The 26,061-nt window shown below is 42.3% G+C and overlaps 1 protein-coding gene across 1 annotated transcript in view; it reads right to left on the bottom strand.

Moving 5' to 3' along the window:
* Nucleotides 1-1,774: 1,774 nt before the first annotated feature.
* Nucleotides 1,775-26,061, bottom strand: part of F13A1 (coagulation factor XIII A chain) — a 93,140-nt gene continuing 68,853 nt past the window's right edge. The window contains exons 10-15 of the mRNA XM_065397722.1: nucleotides 24,415-24,503; nucleotides 23,333-23,486; nucleotides 20,169-20,456; nucleotides 16,149-16,309; nucleotides 8,118-8,254; nucleotides 1,775-3,375 (exon numbers count right to left, since the gene is read on the bottom strand). Coding sequence (XP_065253794.1) covers nucleotides 3,222-3,375; nucleotides 8,118-8,254; nucleotides 16,149-16,309; nucleotides 20,169-20,456; nucleotides 23,333-23,486; nucleotides 24,415-24,503 — 983 coding nt within the window. The 3' untranslated portion in view covers nucleotides 1,775-3,221. The remainder of the gene's footprint in view (nucleotides 3,376-8,117; nucleotides 8,255-16,148; nucleotides 16,310-20,168; nucleotides 20,457-23,332; nucleotides 23,487-24,414; nucleotides 24,504-26,061) is intronic.

Here is a 26,061-nt window from a genome sequence, read left to right as displayed (position 1 = left end):
TGAACATGTCTTTGCTTCACTTTATATAAATTGGGCATAATATTACTTGCCAGTCTCCCAGGGATGTTGTGTAGCTTAATGTTTGTAAAGTGCTAAGTGTATATCTAGCTAACAAGTGCATATTTTAGAAGCTGGGATGTTTGTGAGGTTCCATTAGAAGAATATTGGCCATTTAAAGGGTTTCTGACACCAGGGAAGTCCATGGAGTCTTTCTGCTGTCACTGTGATCTGTCCTGCAAATGTTCACTTCTTGCTGGATAAATGCATTAGGTTCTCAGCTGATAAACCAGGGAGCAAAGCAGTAGCTATAATAGTCACACTGGCCCTGGGAAAACATTTTAAGTAAGGAAAGGGCTGTCTCCTTGGTATCAGAGAGGCGTTTCTTATTGATGTGTTTCTTAAGCAGCCTTTAGCTTTCCCAGCCTTTTTTTTTTTTTACCCCCTTAACAGATGCTAGAAGTAGTGTACTATATTGCTGGATTGTAGGAGAAATGATAGTTCAAGAAACAAAACACAGGCTATGAGCTCTATTGCATAATCAGACTGTCTTTATTTTAAGTTTCTATTATATTCTAATTATTAAAAATGCACAGAAGAAAGCAGATTTATACTCAGTAGCAAAATGTGGCTATTTTGTATTAGATACTGTAGAATTTAGCAAGGAACATATGATCACTAAACATAACTTGCCATAATGCATTGTCAGCATGCTATTAACTGCTAAACACACACGGAGGGCTCCTTGAGAGCCTTTGGACAGGTAAGAACAAATTTTCAAAAGAGGTAATGTAAGTTGTGCTGGCAAAACATGTGTGAGCACGGTTGCATTAAAGCCCAGGTGCTAACAGTTACTCTAAGTATATGCCTACCCCTTCCCCATGTGAACGTGCCCACTTAGGCATGCAATTGGTACTTATCTTTCAGTCCCATACCCATCACTGTAGTATGAGGTGTATACATACACATTTTGTATGTGCAACTTATGTGTCTCTGTATGAAAATTTGTCTCATATAGTCTAACAAAAGAGCAAGCGATCTCTCCCCTACGTGACCTTCTGTCATTGAGAGAATTCCTGCGCTTACTTGTCCTAAAGAAATTACTTTTACCTAGGTACAAGTTCTGTGGGTGTGGGGAGGGGAGGGATCATGGGGAAAGAAGAGGAGCATGGGACTTCAGAGGTTAAGGCAAACTATCTTTCTCTCATTGATCAGACCATAACATGATGCCACCTATAAACTGCACAGTAAAGCTATATTATTTAATAGATGTGAGGTTTGCACCTGCTTCCTCTCTTATCTCCCTTTAAAATGATGAAGTATCCCACACATGCAGTTTGTTAGCATGGGCCGTGTCCTTTTACATACAGTAAATCTCTACAGCTTGGCAAGCAAAGGTTTTTATTGCAGATGCAGAATAATTTGAGACCCATCCCTCTCCCTCACACACTCGTTTTATAATGAATAAAATGCTGTGAAGTATTTCAGTAGGCATTCATAATACACACAGGGAAACAAGGTACGTTTTGGGGAGGAAATGTGTATTTAGGAGTAAAATTCAAATCCCCTAGAAAAATTTTAGTATGACTCAGTGTCAGTCCCATACCTGTTTGGCAGCACTGTATCTCCTAGATCTCCTAAGTCACATCAACACAGGACCAGCTCCAGGCACCAGCGGAGGAAACACGTGCCTGGGGCGGCACATGCTAAGGGGCGGCATTCCGTCCATTCTTGGGGCGGCACAATCCGAGCAGCTTTTTTTTTTTTTTTTGCTCGGGGCGGCAAAAATAGTAGAGCCGGCCCTGCATCAACATCACTGAGAGCCACACCATTGCCCAGAATGCATCGGGGAGTACTTCCTTTTCAGTTGAGTAGCAGTGGTGCAAGACGAACAGTGAGACTGGAATCAATAGAAATGTCAGGAACAGCTATGGGTAGGATCAGTCTTAGAAATGGGATGCCTGGGGTCCCATTCTTCCTTATGCAGGAATAATTTGTAAAGGAGAGGGGATGCTGAAGTCAGGTTGTGGAGTTTCCATCTCACCCTTCTCTCAGGGGAGGTGGCTGTACCCTCCCCCTGGAAGAAACTATGATTCCATCCTCTTACCCTGGGAATACCCAGAGATCTGTGCCAATCTTCATTGGGAGCACTCCCAAAACTTAAGAGGCATCTGCCATGCCCAGCCCCACTGGCTCCTATTCGCTAATCAAGAATGCTGCTCCTGCAAAAACCGAGATACCAGAAGCCCACTTGATCACAGCTGCTTCTTGAACCATCCCTAAAGGTTCCACAGCACAGAGGGGACGGATTCATTTGCACCCCCTTTGTGGGTTTGGGAGGGGTAGAATCCAGAGACTCCCAGCCTGCTGCCTGTCTACACCTTTTTATCCCTATTTGCCCACTTTCCAGGTCTGTGCAGCCTGAACTCCATAAAGGTACATGGAACACCTTCTGTCAGCAGTGGCTGTCTCCTATACACACATGGAACTAAGGAATAATAAGGCCCCCTACTAAGTGTGGGGAAGGAGAGATGGTAGGTGTGGCAAGACAGAAGCCTTGGAACACAGTTTAAAGGTTAGGACTAATAAACTGGGGGCTTGGTGCAGTGATCCCTGGGCAGAGATATGGTAGCCTAGGGACAAACAAGAGGGACGGTGCACTAGCAGCGTACAGAGTGGGGTAAATACAAAGCAAGAAGCCAGTGTCTGTATGTATGGGAGGGCATAGCAGAGTGCTAATTGGGAGCAGCCTTGAGGTACCAAACCCTGATCAATCCTTTCAACAAAGTGAGCTGCTCTGTGAATTTGAAAACTTTAACACCACAAGATAAAACAACCCGTTAAGGTACATAAACCATGTTTTACCATAAGAATGTATAATTTTTTTTTTGTTCAGTGAAATATGAAGCCCTAATTAAAACTAAAGTTCAAAGTGTTTTGGAGAATGGAACCTTCTCCCTCCCAGTACCAATGCAAAGGGGTATACATTCATGTGAACTATAAGAGTAAGATGGCCTGAAGTTGCCTTTAACTAGTATTATCTTAATTTGGAACACTCATAACCCGATAAATGCATTCCCAACCCTTCCTGGTGTTTTCTGTTACTTTGCTTCATTGACATGTACATTTATTCGGAGATAGGACAATGAGAGCTGAAAATATTTCTTCAAATTTTTTCCCTTATAAAACACTGATAAATGAAAGGCTGAAGAAGACAATCTTGTTCACACAAGTGGTTTCCTTTCAACCTCTAGGTCCAGCTCGCCATAGACATGTCGTAGGGCATCACAATTCAGGCTTGCAATTAGCTTTCGAACTCCAGCTTGTCTTGGAAAACATTTTTCTTCCCAGGTCAAAGTAGAATTCTTTGGAATTTCCCTGCGGTTATAAAGCAAAATATCAATATTTTGACAGATTGGCAGGGTGAGATTTCTCAGCCTGACACAGAATTTGAGAAGTCCAGAAATGATCAATCTAGATTTTTTTTTCATACTGCTCCCATCTCCTGGCCATTGCAAAATTGTTCTTGCAATACATTTTCTAGGATTTTTTTTCCAATCCAATTTTTAAATTTTCCCCAAAATAATGGGGCTTCCCACACTTCCCTTGGGAGTCTATTTCTCAGTCAAATAGGTCTGACTGGGAGGAAGTTTTTCCAGCTATTCAATTTACATTTTCCCCCTTTTAAATTTAAACCCATAGCTTCTGTCAATCCCATAGGGTACTGATTGCCCTTATCTCCAATGCATCAAATTCTCTGCTGGTGTAAATGGGCAAAACTCCATTGAAGTCAAGATGGCTACGCTGACAGGCAGCAGCAGAGAATTTGACCCATTATTTCGTGTTTCCATGAGTCCATGAAATCTCGTTCAAAATTCTGAGCTTTAGGGTAAATTTAGTCTTTCAGCTCAGTTTTCTGTCATAAGTTACTTGGGCAAAACCTGCCCCACTGAAATCAATGGAAGTCTTACCATTGACTTCAATGGGACCAGGATTCCATCTAGTCTCTCTCAGGTGGCTCAAGGAATGTATATTCATTTTAGCATCCTAATAATCTGCACTATGCTGCCATAAAATAGTATTCAGCAGATTTTGTCTAGTTATTCAGTTCTTCCCCTTTCCCCTCTGGTCCTGGGAGGACCTGAGAAGATTATCTGTAGTTTCCAACGCGTATACTGAAAGCAAATTCATGTATGTAGTTCAAACAATTCCTTATTCAGAAATATCCAGCAGGAGGAGTGGTGATGGGGAATTGAAACACTCTGCAAGCTCACACTGCGGTAATCAGAGAGCATCTTGTCATTGTCCACTTTTAAAGATCACTTCCTTTTGTCCATGAAAACAAGCTGAAATGTTCTTATGAGTCCTGCTGTTAGCAGTTGCACTGTTCCATTATGTATGGCTCCTGATTGCTTATAGTATCAACAAACTGCACCCTGTACTGTTCTTGATTTTCAATTTTATGCTAAGGTTTAAGTCACACAGACCGCCACGTGCATTGGGTTTGTTTGTTTTTTAGGCAGTTTCACAGCCTTCTCCCTGTCCCTGTGTACAGATGTTGATAATTGGTACTGACTGACTGTGTTTAGGGGAATGCAGCCTGCTTAATGGAACCAGTGGAGGATGTGAGCTAGGTATACTGTTTTCTTTAGCAGTAAGGAAGAGGATTATGAACTGCACACTTCTGGATTGTGAGGTTGTAGCGATCTGGGGCCTGATTCTCTCTTCTGTGTAAACATCTGAACAGAGTGAGTGCAAGGTGGCTTACTACCATGAGTGTAAGTAAAAGCAGAAGTCAGATTTGGTAACATTTTATACTGTGCACAGATGTAACAGACTACACTAGGTTCAAGGCAAGGGAGAATCAAGGTTGTGATGGGGATTTCTTGAGTAAGTCCCTAGCTAAGCACAAAAATACTTTGGAGCAGCTTTAATGCATGCACCCTGCAAAAAACCAAAGCACACTGTTTTGAAGAGAATATATGCAAACTGCTCTTAGCACATTCCTTCTCTTTTCTTTTTTGTTCCTAATGAAATGTGTAACCTGTCCTTCTATAACTGACTCTTCACCAAATACAAACTTACCATGGCAGAATGGTGAATTACACAACTTAGATGACGGTGCCAGCTAAAATGCCATTAGTTCAGAGTGTGTGTGGGAAATGTCCAATATGGGAAGCAATGAAGGCATTACATGATCCTTCAGGTAGAAAAACTGTTCGTTATACATTGTCAGACATGGGCCAGATCCTCAGATGATGTAAATTGTCATAAGATTAAAGTTTAAAGTGCCTACATTTCATTGACTTTCAATGGGACTTAGGCTTCTGAGTCAATTGGGTTCTTTTGAAAATATTACCCATAACTCTAACGAAGTCAATGGAGCTACACCAGCTGAGGTTCTGGCCCTGTGTACTGACATTATAAACTTTCCTTCTTATGCAATGCTTGTTGTAGGCGTGATCCTAGTATAAATGTAATTTGGAGATTTTTATTACCCTAAATTTGCCATTCCACATACACTATATCTCTCTGATCAGGACCTGACTATACAAAACAACTCTTCAAAGCACATTGAAATCAATGGAAAGAGGCCTATTGATTTAAATGGGCTTTGTATCAGGCCTCTAGCTGGTATGTTCACTCTTGAGGTACTTACATGACCTTGTCCCTACTGCAACTCAATGTCTTGTGGCCATTAATGTATTTATCCTCACAACAGCCCTGCGAGGTAGGGAAGTGCTGTTATCCCCATTGTACAGATGGGGAACTGGGGCACGAAGTAGATTAAATGATTTGTCCAAGGACCACAAAGAGGCTGGGGCTAAATTGGGAATAGAATCCTGATCTCCTGTGTCCCAATTTACTGTCCTATGCACTAAATCAGCCTTCCTCACCTCCATCACCTTTAATTCAAGCTCAGAGTTTTGGAAAAGGATAAAGTGACTTGAAGGAGGATCTGAATATGGCTGGTCCTAAATCATTTTAATAATGCAATTAATTGTGTGGCTAGTTGCTAGCTTTGAGACGTGTAAAGGCAATACCAATACCCTCAACTACAGGGGCTGCAACTGTCAAAGGCCTTTGCACAAATCATGCTCCTTTCCCTACTCAGGCCCGTGGCTAAGCATCAATATATAGCCCTATGTGACGTGCCTAAGTCAATGGGCAGAGGCAGGAAAAACAGCCTGGTCTCCTGACTCCCAGCCCAGTGCTTTATCCACTGGACCATACTGCCTGTTATCTCAGTATACATAAGTCAGTACTATAAAAATACAAGAGCAGTTATAGACATTTCTAAATTCTTATCCTCCTCAATACCCCTCTCCCCAAACAATAACTAATTACAAGAGACCAAAGGGAACACCTCCAAAGTGAGATGGTCCAGTGATGGATAGAGATGCAAACTCCCCCCCCAGAAAACCAACTGATTTTCACTTTATTGCAAATGAAGTCAAACTGCCCTAATGATATTTGCCTGGGAGTGAACTTAGTGATGAATGATTCTAAATAATGTGCTGAGCCATCAACACACTGCAGCCATTTATCACCTTGAATACATAGAGGCAAATGGGATTATTATTTAAATAAATTACAACTACGCATGGTTTGTCCCCTGTGTGCGTGTGTGTAACCTGCAGCCTTTATCCATCCGAGGACAGTTAAAATGAAATCTCCAAATGACATAGGCAATCATTTCCCATTTTTAAATAAGTTCTAGGACATTATCTTAAAGGGGGAGGGAGGAGGAGGGGGCAGAAGCTATGGATTGAAGAAAGCAAAGTATCCACTTGATTAATCATGTTTCCTGGTAACTCCCTTTCTTTGGATGCACCTGACAACTCTCACTTCCTTGAAGGTGAGAGCAGTCAGCAATAGTTTTTAGAATAAGAAGGGCTGCAAAACAATGGGTGGTCTGCCATGATTCCCTAATAATTAAGGCCATTTTCAAAACTGGTATAGCCCCTGTGGAAGATCCTGAGCCAAATTCAGTCATGCCCTAAACTGTAGTGCATGTTACACACCGTCCAATGCCCTTTAACACCTATTTTCTACCCAACTCAAATCCAGGATCTGATGCCAATCATTTTTACATTGGTCCAAGTGTGATCAGAATCAGATCCCTGATGTGCAAATATGCTATCCTTTATGCTACTGCTGAATTACACCAATTTTTCAAAGGAACCAGGGCCTCAATCCAGCTTCTAAATTTGAGTGCCCAATACTGCGTGCCAACAGCAGAACTTGTGCATGCAAATAAGACTTGCATCCAAAAATCTTTTATGCACACCCAGTTCTACTGTTTTCACACACACACACACACACACACACACACACTACATCACACTCAAATGTAAAGTGAGTTCGGGGAAATTTAGCCCTTACATCTGGGAGCAGCTGTGCCAATGATGAGATTCTCTCTAAATGAAACAAAAGATTGGCCAACAACATAGGACATTCCTGTTTCTCAGACTTGAGGTCATTCTGCATCAGGCCCCTACATTTCAGGACAGACCTATTTAGGGATGCTGTAGAGGCACAGTTATTTACTCCCATGTTCAACACAGTGATCTCCTCCATGCTCTGCAGTTTCAGCATCAGACCCATAGAGACAGATTTTTAAAAGGTATTTAGATTCAGATAGGTGCATACAGGGATTTTCAAAAGCATCTATCGGACTCTTTAGGTGAATCTTTTAAAATCTTGCTCTGAGTCAATGCGGGAGGCGGAATCCCTTTTTGGAACACTCTCCCTAAAAAGGGGATCCTATTTATGGTTTTACCACAAATCTTGAGTAGTGGGCAATATGTGGTTGAATAGTTGAGGCAGAGATTAGATTTGACACAAAGATGACAAATAAAAAAATAATAGAGTTGGCAATTACCCACACCACCACCATTTGCAAAGCCCCTTCCCAACTACCAAAACCCTCTAGTAACGTGCACAGTGACAGACTGACCTCTTCCAACTGTTACTCCCCCTCCATCCATTACAAATCCTTAGAATAAGAAGCATATACTTGAATTACAGTACATAGATCAACAGGGATTGTTACTTTGTGCTAAATCCCATAAGGGAGAAGGGAATGAACAGCCCATTATTTCCACACTCTTCCCTACCTGAACATTTTTGTGGTTGTCCTCAGTAGGCCAGGTCCATCGAGACGTACCAAGACATTCACAAGCTTTTGGTTCAGTGGGTTGGTGAATTCTATTATCACAGACATTTCCTTACCAACTACCTTCTCTCCAGGAACCTACAAAACAAGGGAAGGATATAGATAATAAGCAGAAAATTATAAAATCCTGGCATGCAGTCTCAATTGTTAGATGCACATTTAACAAAATGTGTGTTTGTACAGATGGCTTTTTGTGAAAGAAACAATGTAAAGTGAGCTATTAGTTTCTTGGGCTTGGTCATGCACAGAGAAGACTACCACCCCCCCTCCCCCCACACAACATTTGAACCATGTTTCTTTTCTTTGTGCTCACCTCTTTACAAATCAAAACTAGTTAAAATACCTAGATGCAGCTGGGGTGACTGTATGGAAAGTAGCAATGCATTCTTTATTGCACCAAATTGCAATGGATACAATGACCAGGCAAATATTTCACTGGTTTAAATGTGGGTTTTCCTGCAGTGAACTTTGCAGTATTCAGAGACTGAAGTAAGCTGAGGTGGAAAAAAGAGAGAGAGAGAGAGCCAAGCTTCACCTCATTTCTGCACACAATCTGTCCGGGAAGATTTCATAACATGTATGCTAGTGAGGATAACAGAACCACAGAAGGACCTGCTGTACAATTAAAGTGGAGTAATGCATACAGGTTTATTAAAGCACTATAAGAGACAGACTTTTTTATGTATGATGGATAAGTTGGGGCCTTGATTATTATGAATACAAAGAGGGTTTTGTATTGAGGTACTGGACAGAAAGAAACCCTGTAGATCTCATTCTATTCTATTGCTGTTCTTACACTATGCCGACTACCTCTGTCCCTGGCATACTGGCTTCCAGACTGAAACAGCCTTTTCTGCCTTGTCACTTCTGAGGATCTCCTTAATTCTGTCCTTGTAGGGGGACCTCTGATTACATCACAGTTGGGAGACAAAGTGTGTCCCCACCTTCCAGGCACTTCAGTAAGAGAGGAGGATGCTCAGCACCTTGTGGGAGGTGCTCAGCACCCCAAATCACAGGGTTCATGAATGAGAGAGGATGAAGAATGGGATCTTGTTTGTTTTAACAACTCTGCTTTTTTCAGGCAATGCATGAAGTTGTGCACAGCCCCTTGTTTGTAACAGCACTATCATGGTTTGTGTGTGTGCAGGGTCTTCCATTTTTTTTATTTGACTTAAAAAAAAAATGTACAAAGCTTTGTAGGAATATGCAAACTTGTGGCTGTAAGACCAGCCAGCAGAGTGGGGTGGAACTTGGATCTAGAAAAGGGGCTTTACATCCTTTAGGTCCAATTCTTGGGTCTGAGCAGCAGAAAGCAGCAACAAAGCTGGCTTAAGCAGCTTCCTGAGGAATCCACCATAAATGTAGAGTTGGGGTGGTGGAGCCTACTCCAAGCCCACTTCCTCTCTTTGTCCCAGCTACCGGTGTAGGAGGTGTTCCCAGGAGAAAGAAGGTGCCCCTGGGAAGAAAATGCTCCTGGTGCTTTTATCTAGTCCCTTTTCTCACTGTGGTGATTAGACACTTCAGAATGCACTACTAAAATATTTTTCCCTATTCCATACGATAAAATTAGGAGCGCTTGTTTGTGTCACTCAGGATCCTCTAAGGTCTTGTTCACAGCTTTCCATTCTTTTACACTCATCTTTAATGCTCTGGAGGGAATTCCAGCTCAGTCTGTTTTCTGTATATAACCTTTCTATTTGGCTGTTCTCAAAACCCCCTGTATATAAGAACAGGAAATGGATGCAGCGCAGATGAGGTAAAACACATGGCTGATGTGCAATGATAGCAGTAATAGCTACATCTGTGACAGTCCAGTCAAAAAGTCCTGGTGCTATCAAGGAACCGTGATGTGATTGGAACAACAGAAACTTGGTGGGGCAGTTCACATGACTGGAGCACTGTCATGGATGGGTATAAACTGTTCAGAAAGGACAGGTAAGGGAGGAGAGGTGGAGTTGCATTGTATGTAAGAGAGTGGTATGATTGCTCAGAGTTCCAGTATGAAACTGGAGAAAAGCCTGTTGAGAGTCTTTGGGTTAAGTTTAGAGGCGAGAGCAACAAGGGTGATGTCGTGGTGGGTGTGCACTCTAGACCACCGGATCAGAAGGATGAGGTAGACAAGGCTTTCTTCGGACAACTAACTGAAGTTTTCAGATCACAGGCCCTGGTTCTAATGGGGGACTTCAAACACCCTGACATCTTCTGGGAGAACAATACACCAATGCACAGACAATCCAAGAAGTTTTTGGAGAGTGTTGGGGACAACTTACTGGTAGAAGTGCTGGAGGAACCAACTAGGGGCCATGCTCCTCTTGACCTGCTGCTTACAAACAGGGAAGAATTGGTAGGGGAAGTAGAAATAGGTGGCAACCTAGGCAGCAGTGACCATGAGAGGTTGAGTTCAGGATCCTGACAAAAGGAAGAAAGGAGAGTAGAAAATACGGAACCTGGACTTCAGAAAAGCAGACTTAAACTCCCTTAGGGAACTGATGGATCCCCTGGGAGGCTAATATGAGGGGGAAAGGAGTCCAGGAGAGCTGGCTGTATTTTAAAGAAGCCTTATTGAGGGCACAGGAACAAACCATCCCGATGTGCAGAAAGAATAGCAAATATGGCAGGTGACCAGCTTGGCTTAACAGTGAAATCTTCGGTAAGCTTAAACTCAAAAAGGAAGCTTACCAGAAGTGGAAATTTGGACAGATGACTAGGGAAGGGAGGAGTATAAAAATATTGCTAGAGCATGCAGGGCGTAATCAGGAAGGCCAAGGCACAATTGGAGTTGCAGCTAGCAAGGGATGTGAAGGGTAACAAGAAGGGTTTCTACAGGTATGTTAGCAACAAAAAGAAGGTCAGGGAAAGTGTGGGACCCTTACTGAATGGGGGAGGCAACCTAGTGACAGATGATGTGGAAAAAGCTGAAGTACTCAATGCTTTTTTTGCCTCGGTCTTCACAGACAAGGTCGGCTCCCAGACTGCTGCACTGGGCAACACAGTATGGGGAGAAGGTGAGTAGCCCTCAGTGGTGAAAGAACAGGTTAAGGACTATTTAGAAAAGCTGAACATGCACAAGTCCATGGGTCTGGATCTAATGCATCCGAGGGTGCTGAGGGAGTTGGCTGATGCGATTGCAGAGCCATTGGCCATTATCGTTGAAAATTCGTGGGAATCGGGGGACGTGCTGGATGATTGAAAAAAGGCAAATATATTTTAAAAAGGGAAGAAAGAGAACCCGGGGAACTACAGACCAGTCAGCTTCACTTCAGTCCCCGGCAAAATCATGGAGCAGGTCCTCAAGGAATCCATTTTGAAGCACTTGGAGGAGAGGAAGGTGATCAGGAACAGTCAACAGGGCAAGTCATTCCTGACCAACCTGATTGCCTCCTATGATGAGATAACTGGCTCTGTGGATATGGGGAAAGCGGTGGATGTGATATATCTTGACTTTAGCAAAGCTTTTGATACAGCCTCCCACAGTATTCTTGCCAGCAAGTTAAGTAAGTATGGATTGGATCAGGGGTTGGCAACCTTTCAGAAGTGGTGTGCCGAGTCTTCATTCTAATTCTAAGTCTTCACTCTAATTTAAGGTTTCGCGTGCCAGTAATACATGTTAGCGTTTTTAGAAGGTTTCTTTCTATAAGTCTATAATATATAACTAAACTATTGTTGTATGTAAAGTAAATAAGGTTTTTTAAATGTTTAAGAAGCTTCATTTAAAATTAAATTAAAATGCAGAGCCCCCTGGACTGGTGGCCAGGACCCGGGCAGTGAGAGTGCCACTGAAAATCGGCTCGCGTGCCGCCTTTGGCACGCGTGCCATAGGTTGCCTACCCCTGGATTGGATGAATGGACTATAAGGTGGATAGAAAGCTGGCTAGATTGTCAGGCTCAACAGGTAGTGATCAATGGCTCAGTGTCTAGTTGGCAGCTGGTATCAAGCGGAGTGCTCCAGGGCTCGGTCCTGGGGCCGGTTTTGTTCAACATCTTTATTAATGATCTGGATGATGGGATGGATTGCACCCTCAGCAAGTCAGCAGATGACACTAAGCTGGGGGGAGAGGTAGATATGCTGGAGGGTAGGAATAAGGTCCAGAGTGACCTAGACAAATTGGAGGATTGGGCCAAAAGAAATCTGATGAGGTTCAACAAGGAAAAGTGCAGAGTCCTGCACTTAGGAAGGGAGAATCCCGTGCACTGCTACAGGCTGGGGACCGACTGGCTAAGCAGCTGTTCTGCAGAAAAGGACCTAGGGATTACAGTGGACGAGAAGCTGAATACGAGTCAGCAGTGTGCCCTTGTTGCCAAGAAGGCCAACGGCATATTGGGCTGTATTAGTAGGAGCATTGCCAGCAGATCGAGGGAAGTGATTATTCCCCTCTATTCGGCACTGGTGAGGCCACACCTGGAGTATTGTGTCCAGTTTTGGTCCCCCCCACCCCAGAAGGGATATGGACAAATTGGAGAGAGTCCAGTGGAGGGCAACGAAAATTATTAGGGGGCTGGGGCACATGACTTCAAGAAGAGGCTGAGGGAACTGGGGTTATTTAGTCTGCAGAAGAGAAGAGTGAGGGGGGATTTGATAGCAGCCTTCAACTACCTGAAGGGGGGTTCCAAAGAGGATGGAGCTAGGCTGTTCTCAGTGGTGGCAGATGACAGAACAAGGACCAATGGTCTCAAGTTGCAGTGGGGGCGGTCTAGGTTGGATATTAGGAAAAACTATTTCACTAGGAGGGTGGTGAAGCACTGGAATGGGTTACCTAGGGAGGTGGTGGAATCTCCATCCTTAAAGGTTTTTAAGATCCGGCTTGACAAAGCCCTGTCTAGGATGATTTAGTTGGTGTTGGTCCTGCTTTGAGCAGGGGGTTGGACTAGATGACCTCCTGAGGTCTCTTCCAACCCTAATATTCTATGATTCTAAAAAGACCCCCTGACATCTTCAAATTGATGTCAGTGGTACTGAAAAGTTTTCATGGAGTCCTCCCCTCCTCCCACCCAAAATTGTTTTCAATGAAAAAACAAAAGCCCTTAAAGTAAAAACTCTGGCTACCCTCCCTGCCCCCAAATCAATACTTGCTGGGGGGGGGGGGGGTGGACAACACCTCAAAAGTTTTCCACTGGGGATAAAAACCTCTTCTCTGACCAATTCTAGTCAGTAGTACTTTGTTTTTAACATTACTTCTAATAGTCTAAGGGCTTGGCTATACTTGCAAGTTAGAGCACATTAAATGAGCCCCGGGCGCCCTAACTCCTGAGGTGTCCATACTGGCAAGGCATGTAGAGCGCCTGGACTCTGCAGCTGGAGCGCTCCTGGTAATCCACCTCCACAAGAAGCATAAAGCTTGATGCGCCCCGGCTGAAATGCCCGGGTGTCAGTGTGGACGACGTGTTACATTATTGTGCTGTGATTGGCCTCCGGAAACGTCCCATCATTCCCTGAAGTCAAGTGGCCACTCTTGTCATTGTTTTGAACTTGGCTGCAGGTATGTGGATATCCCCTTTCAAAGCTCCGTTTCTGACAGCCGGCATGCTTATCTGCTCCGGGACAAAGCAAACCATTACTGTGGAATGCTGTTGCTGTGAGTGTGTGTGAGAGAGAGGGGCGGGGAAGGGTGCTGCTGTCTGAACTTACAAGACAGCATACTGACATGCTCTCAGCCCCCCAAAAACCCACTCTCTCTCCCTGCACATACACACAACACACTCCCTGTCACACTCCATACACACCTCATTTGAAAAGCATGTTGCAGCCACTTGCACACTGGGATAGCTACCACAATGCACTGCTCTTTGTGGCATTGCAAGAGCTGCTAATGTGGCCACGCCAGTGCGCTTGCAGCTGACAGTGTAAACACACGGCAGCGTTTTCTCTGCTGTGGTCTCCGAAGGCTGGTTTAACTCCCAGCGCTCTACATCTGCAAGTGTAGCCAAGCCCTAAGAGATTGCTATGGGCCAAATCCTAGTATCCTCACTTAGGGCTTGATCACCCCCACCCTGAAACAGTAAAAGGTAAGACTCCCACTGACTTCAGTGGCATAGGATAAGGCATTTAGGATTAAAATGTCAAAAGTGCCTAAAGTTGCAGGCAGGCACCTAGTAGGATTTCCAAAAATGCCTATGTAGGTTGGGCGCTGAACTCCCATTGAAATCAATGGGAGTTGGGCACCTAATTTACTTAAGTGCTTTTGATCACAGGAGTTAACTCCATAAGAGTTGAGTTATTCTGGGTTTACACAGATGTAACTGAGAGCAGAATTTCACCATAGCACACTTATTATTGTGACCTGGCTTCAAGCTAAATTTGAAAGAAAGCATTAATTGGTTAATTCCAATGATCTTTTAGCCAGACATAGAAAGATCAAGACGTATATATGACGACATATAGGGAATAGGATTTTTCACCCTTTCCCCTTACATAAGGATTAAGTAGTCACCCAAGTCACATATTGAAGTCTCCCAAGAAAGTTCGGGAAGATGAGACTTGCATTTCTCACATTTCTAACATTAAAATTGAGCAGAAACCCCTACCACCTCTCTCTTGCATGCACTTAAAAGAAAAAAACAAAAAGCAGGCCACCTATGTACATCACAAAGCAGCAAATAGGGCACAAAACACAATTTTATTTATTTATTTATTTTTACCCTTTGCAAGTCACCTTAAGCTTTTATTATTTATAGAATAGATGGTTATTGGGCAAAAACCTATCGCTATCATTAATTATTCTTTCATCACAACAGAGGAGGGTGGATACGCTATTTTGGAGCTTAACCTGGGGATTTTGTGTAGGAGGTTCTGTCTGAATACTGAAGGTACAGGATTATACATTTTTAAATTAGGCAACTGAAGATGCTCTGTAAAACAAAACCCTGTCTGAAGACAATACTGATAATCATTTACGTTCTCTAATTAGACCATAGTGACACTTTTGTATTTCATGAGAGTTTTTCTGCAAACTTCTCAGTATTTTGAGTCTACAATATCTGTTCTACTTTCTCACATTTTTTGTAGCTTGCCTGCTGTTTCACATGGATATAACTATGATGTTAGGACCTCAGAATTTTTGTGAGTTTATTTTAAGAAATACAGAATCTTAAACAATGCTGCCATTTGAGCTACCTCCATTATATTTCAGAGCTGACCCTCCCTTTGAGATGACGTGGGGTAGTTCATAGCTATTGCTTCAGTCTGTCTGCAGGGTCAGGAAGATTGTTCTGTATCTATTCACATTTGGAAGGATAGTTATATAAACCCGTCTTGCCTGTGCCCCCACCATTTCCTTGTTTGCTGCTCCTCCTACCCAAGTAATAAGAGGGAAAGTCCTGCTCACTCCCTGAAGTCCCCTGCTGGAACATGTTCAGTGCAGGGAGTCAGGAGAATTTAGCTGCCAAACTAACAAGTCTATCTGAACATGTGCAAACTGAGATTTTTCAGAGGCTCATAACTTGAGCTTCTTGGGTGAATTTTCCTGGGGATGGCAAAAGGCCCATACCTGACATCAAGGTGATGTCCCTACCAAATTTCAAGTCCTTCTCCAAAGCATGGAGGTGCTAGACCTTAACAAAACAGTTGTAAGAATGTTTAACATACGCAAAACATATTTTCTTTATTTTTCCTCAGCCTTTCAAAAAACAACAAATAAATTCAGCCTCAGGCACACACCAACATGGAAAATTTCAGCCAAAACGTTAAAATCTGGCAAAGTTATAAGCAACTGAAAACAGGGTCCGAGTGGGATGCATGAGGCATCCGAACTAGAGGTGATGCGATCAACTCTACTTATTTTTATATCTGACCCTGTTTTAAGTTATTTATAACATTAGCTTTTAAAATTGTTTGAAAAAAGACCCCCAGGTTAGCCACCTAAGCGCTGGCCCAACCCGTAGATATACATAATAGAGGTCAGTGTGACAGTGATGCAGAATGTATCCTGAACTCAGGATAGTTGCTAGTTTCCTTTGTTGCATTCCTGAAACTGACCTTGATGTGCAGCTTGGGGATTTGCAGTACAGAGGTCTTCTGCTTGGCCAGAATCTTTTTCGTTTCATTGAGACGTGCTGTGACGAAGAAATGCAAAGAGGCCTGTTCCAGCAGCTGACTCATGTACTCCCCCGATTTGATTAAGACCTCAGAAATTTTAGCTGACGGGAGAAAAAACAAACACACACAATAAAACTGATGCTTGAAAGCAGTATAGTTACCTATTATTACTTTCAGTCCTGCTGATGCCCTACAGACACAGTACAGATTTTCCCCCACTGAAGAGACTGTCAAAGGCACAAATGGGAATTAGGTGGTCAGACAAAAGCTGCGACCCCTCATTTTCTGCTAAAACTTTCATTGTGTGTTACCTCCCTTTCCCACATCTGTTCCTTTTGTCCTCACCTTGTGCAACACCTGTCATTTAAGATTGAGTTCTCTGGAATAGAGACTATCTTCTTTGTTACATGTCTGTCCTGTGCCCAGCATAATGGAGCCCTGATCCTTGACTGGGGCTCAGAGGCACTACCATAATATAAACAAGATGTAATAAATAACTCCCATGGGCTTTTAAGGGGAGAGTGAGGTGCTGAAATGCCCTTGGAGAATCTCTCTCTAAATGTTTACTTCTCTACTTCATTCCCATACCACTTCCACTTATTTTTGTGGGTACCCATGCAGGCGGTAACAGCAACCAATTGGAGGTGTGAATGCGCACAGTGCTACTGGCAAGGTTTCCTGTTCCTCAGCACAGGGCTCATTGCTGATTCCAGCTGTTGAGCTACATCAACGGTACATGCAGCATGCCACAAAGGGAATCTCTCAGCACTACCCCTTTCCCTTGAGCTTTCACTCTGGTCCTGGATCATAATTATTGAAAGGAACAACTCCCTGGGCTGGAATGTTAAGATGCAGAGAATCATTGATTTTAACTGTATTGAACGGCAACTTCCAGTCCAGCAAGGGTGTTAGAATTCAACATGCAGAAGCTCACATAGATCATCTAGGCAATCAGTCACTATATATCTTGATTCCTTGCCTGAGCAAACTCCAGTCTACTTTTTCCAACATTAGGAGCCTCAGAGTCATGCTGGACTAGGCCCCCAGTGTGCTTGGCACTGTATAAACACCCATGAAATTGAATTCAAACTGGATAAATCACATTCACCTCTTTCCACTTTTGATCCACCTACATCAAAATGGGTTCCTAGAGTGGGTTTCAAAGCTATTCCCAGGATGACCACCTGAACTAGATTCACCAGGCCAGCCTGGAATTTTTTTGATGTGGTCCCATCTCCTGTAAATGAATTTCGAATCATATCTCAAATATTTAATTATAATCAAGACTTGGTGTTTTTATCTGTGCAAAAAATATTTGTTGTACTATAAGTGAAATTTATTTTACAATGGAAAAAAAAGAAACATTTCAGATTAAATTTAATCACAGAGAAAAAAGAATAATGGAATCTCATTTCTGCAGAGGATATGCTGGTAAGATGCCAATACAACTTACTGTGCCTGGGAAAGCCAAGGGAGACACAAAACTGAGCTGCCTAGCAGCCTTTCAAAAAAACAGAGAAAGCTAAATATAACTGAGTGGAAGCAATAGCACCTTTGAAGGCACTGGCAGGTTTAAGCTATTCAAATCCTCAAAGATGTTTTCAACCCCCACAGTTCCTTTAATCATTATTCTGAAAATCACGCACCCAGTTTCTGTTTGAAAACTTATTTTGCTCCTTTCAGCAGTGTAGTCTAGAAAGAATGCCTTTGACACATTTTGATCATATAGTGATATTCTATTACCTTCAAAACACACACACACACACTTCTTGCTATGTAACTAAACCTACAAATTCTACTCACATTCCTCAAAATATGTTAAGGCCATTCTGAGGGTTGCCAACATTGTATTTCAAAAATAAGGGACTGTTTTCTTAGCACCCTCGCCCCACCCGTCCTCCTGACATTATTAATTATTAATAATAATAAGCAGCAGTACTCACCTACATTTGCCAGGGCTATTTCTTGCTGCTTTTTGCAACACTCAGCAACACTTCACCAATCTTGTCATACAGAGATGAAAAAATAAGGTATGTCCCTTATAATAAGGGACTGTTGGCAACCCTAGCAATTTCCCCCGGTATGCTAGCTTATTCTAGATGGAGGCCCAGTCTATATTCACTCATCATCATCAGTCACTAGAGTTTGGAATTTATTCAAACATTCCATAGCAGTTTTATGTACCATGCCACAGCTTAGCAAAAATGAGCACTGTGGCTATAAACGTATCCTAGTAAATTCACCTTAGTGCAGAGGATTCAAACAAGTGCCCCGGCATCATTTAAACTCTTTGTTAAGTGGAATCACGGTGACTTACATGGAACCTAAGCACAGGGCTGAATCTGACCTGTGGAATTTAGCTTGGAAAACAGAGGGAGTGCTGAGATATTTGCACATCTATACTGAACATCTAAATTATGGTTAAATGCTTCTCAGAGTTATAGGGATGCAATGGGATTGCAAATGAGAGTTTAGTCGAGCGCTGAAATTGATTTACTTTAATGGCTAGCCACGTATTTTTTATAAAGTTTGACAACTTTACAGGCGACATTTAATAATTGATTCAAAGCACTTAAAAATTGCTTGTTATAATAAAATCGGTTGGAACAACTCAATGCAGCAGAGAGAAAGTACATTAACAGTTACTAAGTACCCACAAACGAATCAGATGAGTTAGAAACAACCAACAAATAGCTATTGGCTCATCATATGAGACTGGAGCGAAAGTTTTGATTAGGGTCCATCTCTACTTTTCCATTAAGTGGACGATTATTTTATAGAGATTTACAAGCTCCAAATAGAAATTTACAGTTGTAGGGGAAAATCCTGCCCTAAGACGTGCAGAATGGATGAGAGGGAACTTTTTATCCCAGGCAAACAACAGGGCAGGATCTCTCCCTAACAGTCCAGAGAGTGCTAGAAAGGGGGTACCACCAGCACAGCATGCCCCACGGGGTGCATGGTATTTCAGAAAGGGAGTGTGCCGTCAGCTGGCTAGCGCATATGCTGTGGTCAGCAGCACACACTGGCCAGGGATGTATGCTGTTCCTTTTTAGATTGCCATAAATATGCACCTAACACTGTATTCCCATAGCCTGTCCTGAACCATCCTATGCTCTAACTCAGGGGTCGGCAACCTTTCAGAAGTGGTGTGCCGAGTCTTCATTTATTCACTCTAATTGAAGGTTTTGCATGCCAGTAATACATTTTAATGTTTTTAGGTCTCTTTCTATAAGTCTATAATATATAACTAAACTATTGTTGTATATAAAGTAAGTAAGGTTTTTAAAATGTTTAAGAAGCTTCATTTAAAATTAAATTAAAATGCAGAGCCCCCCAGACCGGTGGCCAGGACCCAGGCAATGTGAGTGCCACCGAAAATCTTGCATGCCACCTTTGGCACACGTGCCATAGGTTGTCTACACCTGCTCTAACTGCACGATGGCTCTTGTGCCAGATGTGCACCCAGTGCCACTCTACTCCCTTCTCTTGTAGGGCTCTCTCAGATAAGGGAAAGATTTTGCTTTTATTTTGTCATTGTAACCTCCACCTGGAGAACCAGAGTTGTCCCTTTCCTTTCAGAGAAATTACAAGATGGTCAAAGATGTGAAAATGACATCTTACAGCTTAACACCTGGGCCCATTCTCTCTCTCTCTCTCTCATTAAATAATAACAATCCTTATCACTTATTTCATAATTCAGCACTTTCAATCTGTAGAACTCAAAGTACTTTTTGAACGTGGATAAGCATTATCATCCCCATTTCACATATTGGGTAAGGTCACAGGCAAATACATAGCAGAGTGAGGAATAGAACCCAGGTTTCCTGACTCCCATTCCAGGGCCCTATCCAAGGTTATGTAATTTGGGCCTATCGCTGGAGGGAATTTCACTGGTGTCAGCACACACAGATAAGAAAGCAAACCAAAGGCCGAGACTTAAAGTTTTCCCCATCTTACATGCCAAGGGTTCCAGTGTCACATCAAAAGTATGATTCTTGAATTCATTCTTCATGACACCCGTATAAAACACAATATTGCCAGACAGATAGACTGTTGCAGTGTAACGGTTGTGGCTGTTGTTTCTGAAAGTTACAGTGACTTTGAAGTCACTGCCAAGTGTTGCATTTTCCACTTGAAAGTCCATGTCGACATCGGTCCCTGCCGGCTCCATAGTATCCTGGGTAGCCTGCTTTTTAACACCATACATCAGAGCTGTCTCAAGGGCCAGTCTCTCTTCTTCTGTGCCTAGGACAAGATGGAAATTATGTTAAAAAAACCTGAAACAAGGGGACCTAATTACCAGGTTCATAATGGTGCCACTTTCCCAGGGTCCAGATTGGTGTTTTCTGTATGGCAGTAACAAACACCCCAAAAAAATCTTTTACAGATATTTTGAAATTATTTCTCTTTTTAAATTACTTCAGTGCTTACAAAAACTACCAGATCATGGGCCAGATCTAAAGCTCATTAGTCAATGAAAAGAGTCCCCTTAACCTTAATGATCTCAGGATCTGGCCCTTAGGTTTCTGGAGATCTGCAGCTAGGTACAGGACAATTTGAGCAGTGGCAGGGGTAATGTATGCTTCCCCACCAAACTGACCAGCTAATGTACTAAAGAGACCACATTTATGAGTAAGAGGGTAGTTCAGTCTCCATGTCCATTCAGTTCTTGGCCCCTTTGCTGAGACTTTCAACTATGGTACCAGTCAGAGATTTATTGCAAATAAAAAACAAAAAATCACTTGCAATTTTTAAAAATAAAAATTAGCAAATTCAACTCAATGATATTTTGCCTTATTTGTTTTCTGTGAATTTTTTGTTCACAGAAAGACAGGATGCTCCAAATACTCATGCACATCTGCAGTTGCCTGAATATTTGTGCTGAAGCGTTCATTGAGCCATGCTGATAGCTTGTGGATTTGGGAATCATCCAGTCATGAAGCAGAAATGCTACCATATGACGTCGGTGATCAGTCACACTGTGTGACTAGTGAAGTATAAGTAGTGAATACTTGAAGCAATAGTCAGATAATAATTACTGTGGTTCATTATCAACCTAAACTCAATTGACCAGTGGGACTTAGAAAGCAAAATCTCTGTACTCCAAACCATGCAGTCCTGGGTAAAACATCTTATTTTGGATTAAAATGTTATTTTGCTCCTTCTCTGCTCCTTCTCTAATATCACAAATGAATGGAAGAGTGTTGCTAAAATAAATTAGTAGAGAAGATGGAAGAACACTACCTACTTTTGAGTATATCTGATTCTAGACACGTGTCACAACCCTGTGGACTTAATTTTTAGCACTGGAAACAGTCTCAGGGTGGTAGGGCTGTGTGACACTCATCCCTTTTCTGTTAAAAAAAATAAGCACTTACCAAGGCACTGTATTTGACATGGAGGAAGCCCGTAAGGAATTACTGTCACCCAAGATGTGTCAGACCTTCTGTAGTGGATGATGAAAAATTAGCTAGTCCCCTTGTCTCAGCTCACCCCAGTTGGTCGGGTAAGAGAAGAGCCTTGCCTCACCCACTCTGCAAAATTCCTGTTTGCAGGCCCTTAAAGAAACAGTAACTGATTTTCTCCCACGTGCTACTTATTTCTGGGATCACTTCCTCTCCACCAATACTTTTTATTTCTTAGGGCTTTGCATACTTCAAAACCTCCCAAAATTTTAAAGGGCCATGTCATGTGACCTAGGATGGGCTAACCCCTAGTCACCACTACTCTTAAGGGTCACACTACCCTGTTACACTTCTGATGTGGATGATGAAAAACCACTTGTAAATGTCCTCTTCCAGACACACACATATTGTCCATATTAATGGTGTGTATTTTTATTTTTTTATTTTTTTAACTGTGGACAGTGGAATCAGACTGAGGGACTGGCACTTGGATTGCATATGAGTTCAGCTGGGTCTCATCTGCACAATAATTAATGAAGCATAACTGTGTATGTTTGCCAGTACTCTGTTAAAAGGGAGTTTAATAATTAGTTGTCTTGTAATAGTGCCCAAAGGTTCCAATCAGGATCAGGACCCCATTGTGCTCACCACTGAATAAACACACAGGAAGACACAATCCCTGCCCTGAAGAGTTTACTATCTCATTTACATTACATTCATGTAGTTTGTGTCATGTCAGAAATTAACAGGAACATGGCAGAGCTGAACAGCACGTATGCAACATGCCTTTCTCCTCTCCCACAAAAAGGCATTCCACAAAACATTACAATGACAGAGTCCTGTTTAGACCTAACCTCTTGCTAACAGTAGGCAGGACAGAAGGCCCAGCAAACCTTTTAGCCTACGTAAGGATGTTAACTGCATTTTGGGAAAATATGACTATAATTCTTCATGGAATAAATATTTTTTTACTAACTGTTTTGACTCTGGTCCTTCAGTACACACATAAATGTGCTTCAGATAATGTTAGTCCCCAGCTGGGAGGATTGTCTGTATTCAGTGTAGGGAGTAACTAAGGGGCCCATGTTGTCTTTGGCAACACCACACATTTACATCTGGGGCAAATGTATGGAATTATTATAGCAAAGTGGGACAGACATGATATGAAATGTCTTTACTGAAGTGCATACCTCAGAATGGTGAAACTTCATGGGGTAGGGTGAAGCATAAGGAGATCCTCACACTCTCTGAATGGATTGGCCTTAATGATGCAGGACAGATCTAGGTGGCATTAATCAGGACAGCTCCATTGACATTAATAGCCAGGCCAGTTTACACCAACTGAATGTCCGGCCTCCATGTTTAAAGCATTTGAGTACAGAATATGAGCGATCTTTGCCACAAAGTCTCACCTATTGTATTAAAAGCATAAATTCCTTTTGAATTAAGTAAATTCATCCATGGTTACCCTCTGTTTTCAGATCTATCAACTCCTGTCCAAGATGTTTTTGAGTGACAGCCTAAGGAGATGTTCTTACAGAAGGATTTGTAATGTGTCTGAGGTGGAATTAAGATGCACAAAGTTTTCCACACCACTTGGAGAAAGCTGTGTGAGAACCCACCTTGCTAGAGGTTTACATATCAACGACATGAGACCTATTTAAGAAAAATCTACGTCAGTATATACACTTTGTTTTGCCATGTGCAGTAAGTTACCTTCCTGGAACTTGTACTGCTCAGTAATGTCCTTGGTTCTATCACTCCCAATTTCCTTGGTCAAGATTAATTTCCCAATATGGGTCTTATCAATGTGTTCAATCACTCTGGTCCCATCTTTCATTGCTTTTGAGTAAACAACATCACTATTTACCTATAAAATTAAACAACAAAGCATTACATCTTCTGTTGGGTTTAAAGCCAGTATGTCTTCCCCTTGACTCAACGACACAATCATCAAGTCCTACTGATTTCAACAGGACGAGATACATGTTTAAAATTAAGCACATATTTAAACACCTTGCTGAACTGGGGCCCAAAACACTTCCAAAAAGGGCTTATGTTAATGATAATTTGGTAATATTTTAAACTAGCTGTCAGATACACTTGACATGTGGATTTCCTAATACAGTTGCAGGGCCAGAACTTCAGCTAGTGTAAATCAGCATAGCTCCATGTATAGTCATTGGAGCCAATTGTCACCTGCCGTGGATCTGGCCCACTGTGTCCTTTTGAATAATCAGTAGCTATTTATTAACACATTTCTGAAGATTGAGAAATACTGGCAGCCAGTCTGGTCTCCATGATGCCTGTAAAGGTACTGTCCTGAGTTGAGGGGCCACACCGTCCCAGCAGGAGCACAATTATTTTGCATTCTAGTAGAGCCCCACAATGTGTTAGGTGTTGTCAACACATACAGAAAGGTACATGCCCTGCTCCAAAGAGTTTACAACACCACCCAGAGCTTCAGAGCCTGCCTGCTGTTACAGTCCTTAATGAGAGGCAGGAGCTAATGCAGATTGTGTTATGGAAAGCAGCGACTAACTTTCTCTGCTGCTCTGGTAACTGTGGTTTAATTTCAACTGGAGCAACTTCTTCTGATTACTCCTTTGGCAAGCAGTGATTGGTGAATTTTATCATTCACAAGTGTCATATCAAACCTACTGATCTAAATATAATTCTAGGATTTCTATTTTACATGGGTTGTATGGGAAATAACACTGCAGTCCATGTATTATACCTAGAGACTGACTTACTGTCCCATTTAAATCACTCAAAACACTATTTTTTCAGGTACATACCTCTGCAAAAACAAAAGGAGCATCGAACTGGAAGCAGACATGACCATGTTTAATAGCTTGAACGGAAGCAGGGCCACATCTATACATACCTGAATTGAGAGTAGAGGGGGGAAGAGAAATAAAAGGTTGAATTTGTTCTCTTTAACTTTAGTTAAAGTTAATACCTAGAATGTGCTAGATTGGGAAAAAACAAGTAGCCAAAACCATTAGCTTAAAATAAGAACATAAGAACGGCCACACTGGGTCAGACCAATGGTATCCTGTCTTCTGATAGTGGCCAATGCCAGGTGCCCCAAAGGGAATGAACAGAACAGGTAATCACCAAGTGATCCATCCCCTGTTGCCCATTCCCAGCTTCTGGCAAACAGAGGCTAGGGACACAATCTCTGTCCATCCTGGCTTATAGCCATTGATGGACCTATCCTCCATTAACTTATCTAGTTCTTTTTTGAACCCTGTTATAGTCTTGGCCTTCACAACATCCTCTGCGAAGGAGTTCCACAGGTTGACTGTGTGTTGTGTGAAAAAAATACTTCCTTTTGTTTGTTTTAAACCTGCTGCCTCTTAATTTCATTTGGTGACCCCTAGTTCTTGTGTTATGAGGAGTAAATAACACTTCCTGATTTACTTTCTCCACACCAGTCATGATTTTATAGACCTCAATCATATCCCCCCTTAGCCGTCTCTTTTCCAAGCTGAAAAGTCCCAGTCTTACTAATCTCGCCTCATACAGCAGCCGTTCCATACGCCTAATAATTTTTGTTGCCGTTTTCTGAACCTTTTCCAATTCCAATATACATGAAATAAAAAGATAGTCGGGCTTATGACACTAAGTAGAACCTAGCTCCTCTGCTGCAGGCATAATATTCCACTGGTATCTGTACTGCAGAGACCTGGTACATGCAGGTGCCTTTTGACTCCTGTGCTAAGTGTGTGATGCAGCGACAAAGCTGGTCTTTAATGAAAATGGCAACTTTGCTTCCCTTCCACTTTCAGGGCCTCATTCTGCTACCCTTACAAACTCTGCTGGCAGTGAGACTACTTGCAGAGTGAAGTACTACTCAGTGTGATAAGAGTATCAGAATCAGGCCTTCAGTGTCTGAGGCTATTTAAAGAAGGGGAAAAAAAGCTTTTACAACACTTCTCCCCTCCCCCGCAATATTTCCCCACTCTAGTTTTTTGATGGTCTAGCCTCAGCTTGCCCACAGGTGCACATGCATGCACACACACGCGTGCTAAATTCAACTAAGGTAAGATCATGGCCCTGATGCTTACTTGAAAACGGTGATGTTTTCATCTACCTTTTTAAAGTGATTTGGGGGTTTCTGAAAAGTGATGAACTGACAGAACTTGGTCCCTATTCACCGTGATTTCAGTGGAGTTACATCTGTGCAAAACTGGAGTAACTAAGTGCTGAATCAGGCCCTTTTTCCGCTGGTTAGCCCCAGATAAAGCACCGACATGTTGCTCCACGTTTTCCATATTGCCCCACGAGCATGCCTCAATCCTCAGCCATAGGTACTACTTCAGAGGTCATTCAGTCCTTTCTTCTCTGCTGGGATTGTCAGCAACTGTCAATTAATGCCAGTTTTATGACACGGAGACCTGTTTGCTAGGAACTGGACTGATAGCATCAACTCATTTCAC

This window comes from Emys orbicularis, chromosome 2, assembly GCF_028017835.1.
Source record: "Emys orbicularis isolate rEmyOrb1 chromosome 2, rEmyOrb1.hap1, whole genome shotgun sequence".
NCBI classification, from domain to species: domain Eukaryota; kingdom Metazoa; phylum Chordata; order Testudines; family Emydidae; genus Emys; species Emys orbicularis.
The sequence above is the reverse complement of the archived record's forward strand: the minus strand, read 5'-3'. Positions and strand labels throughout refer to the sequence as shown.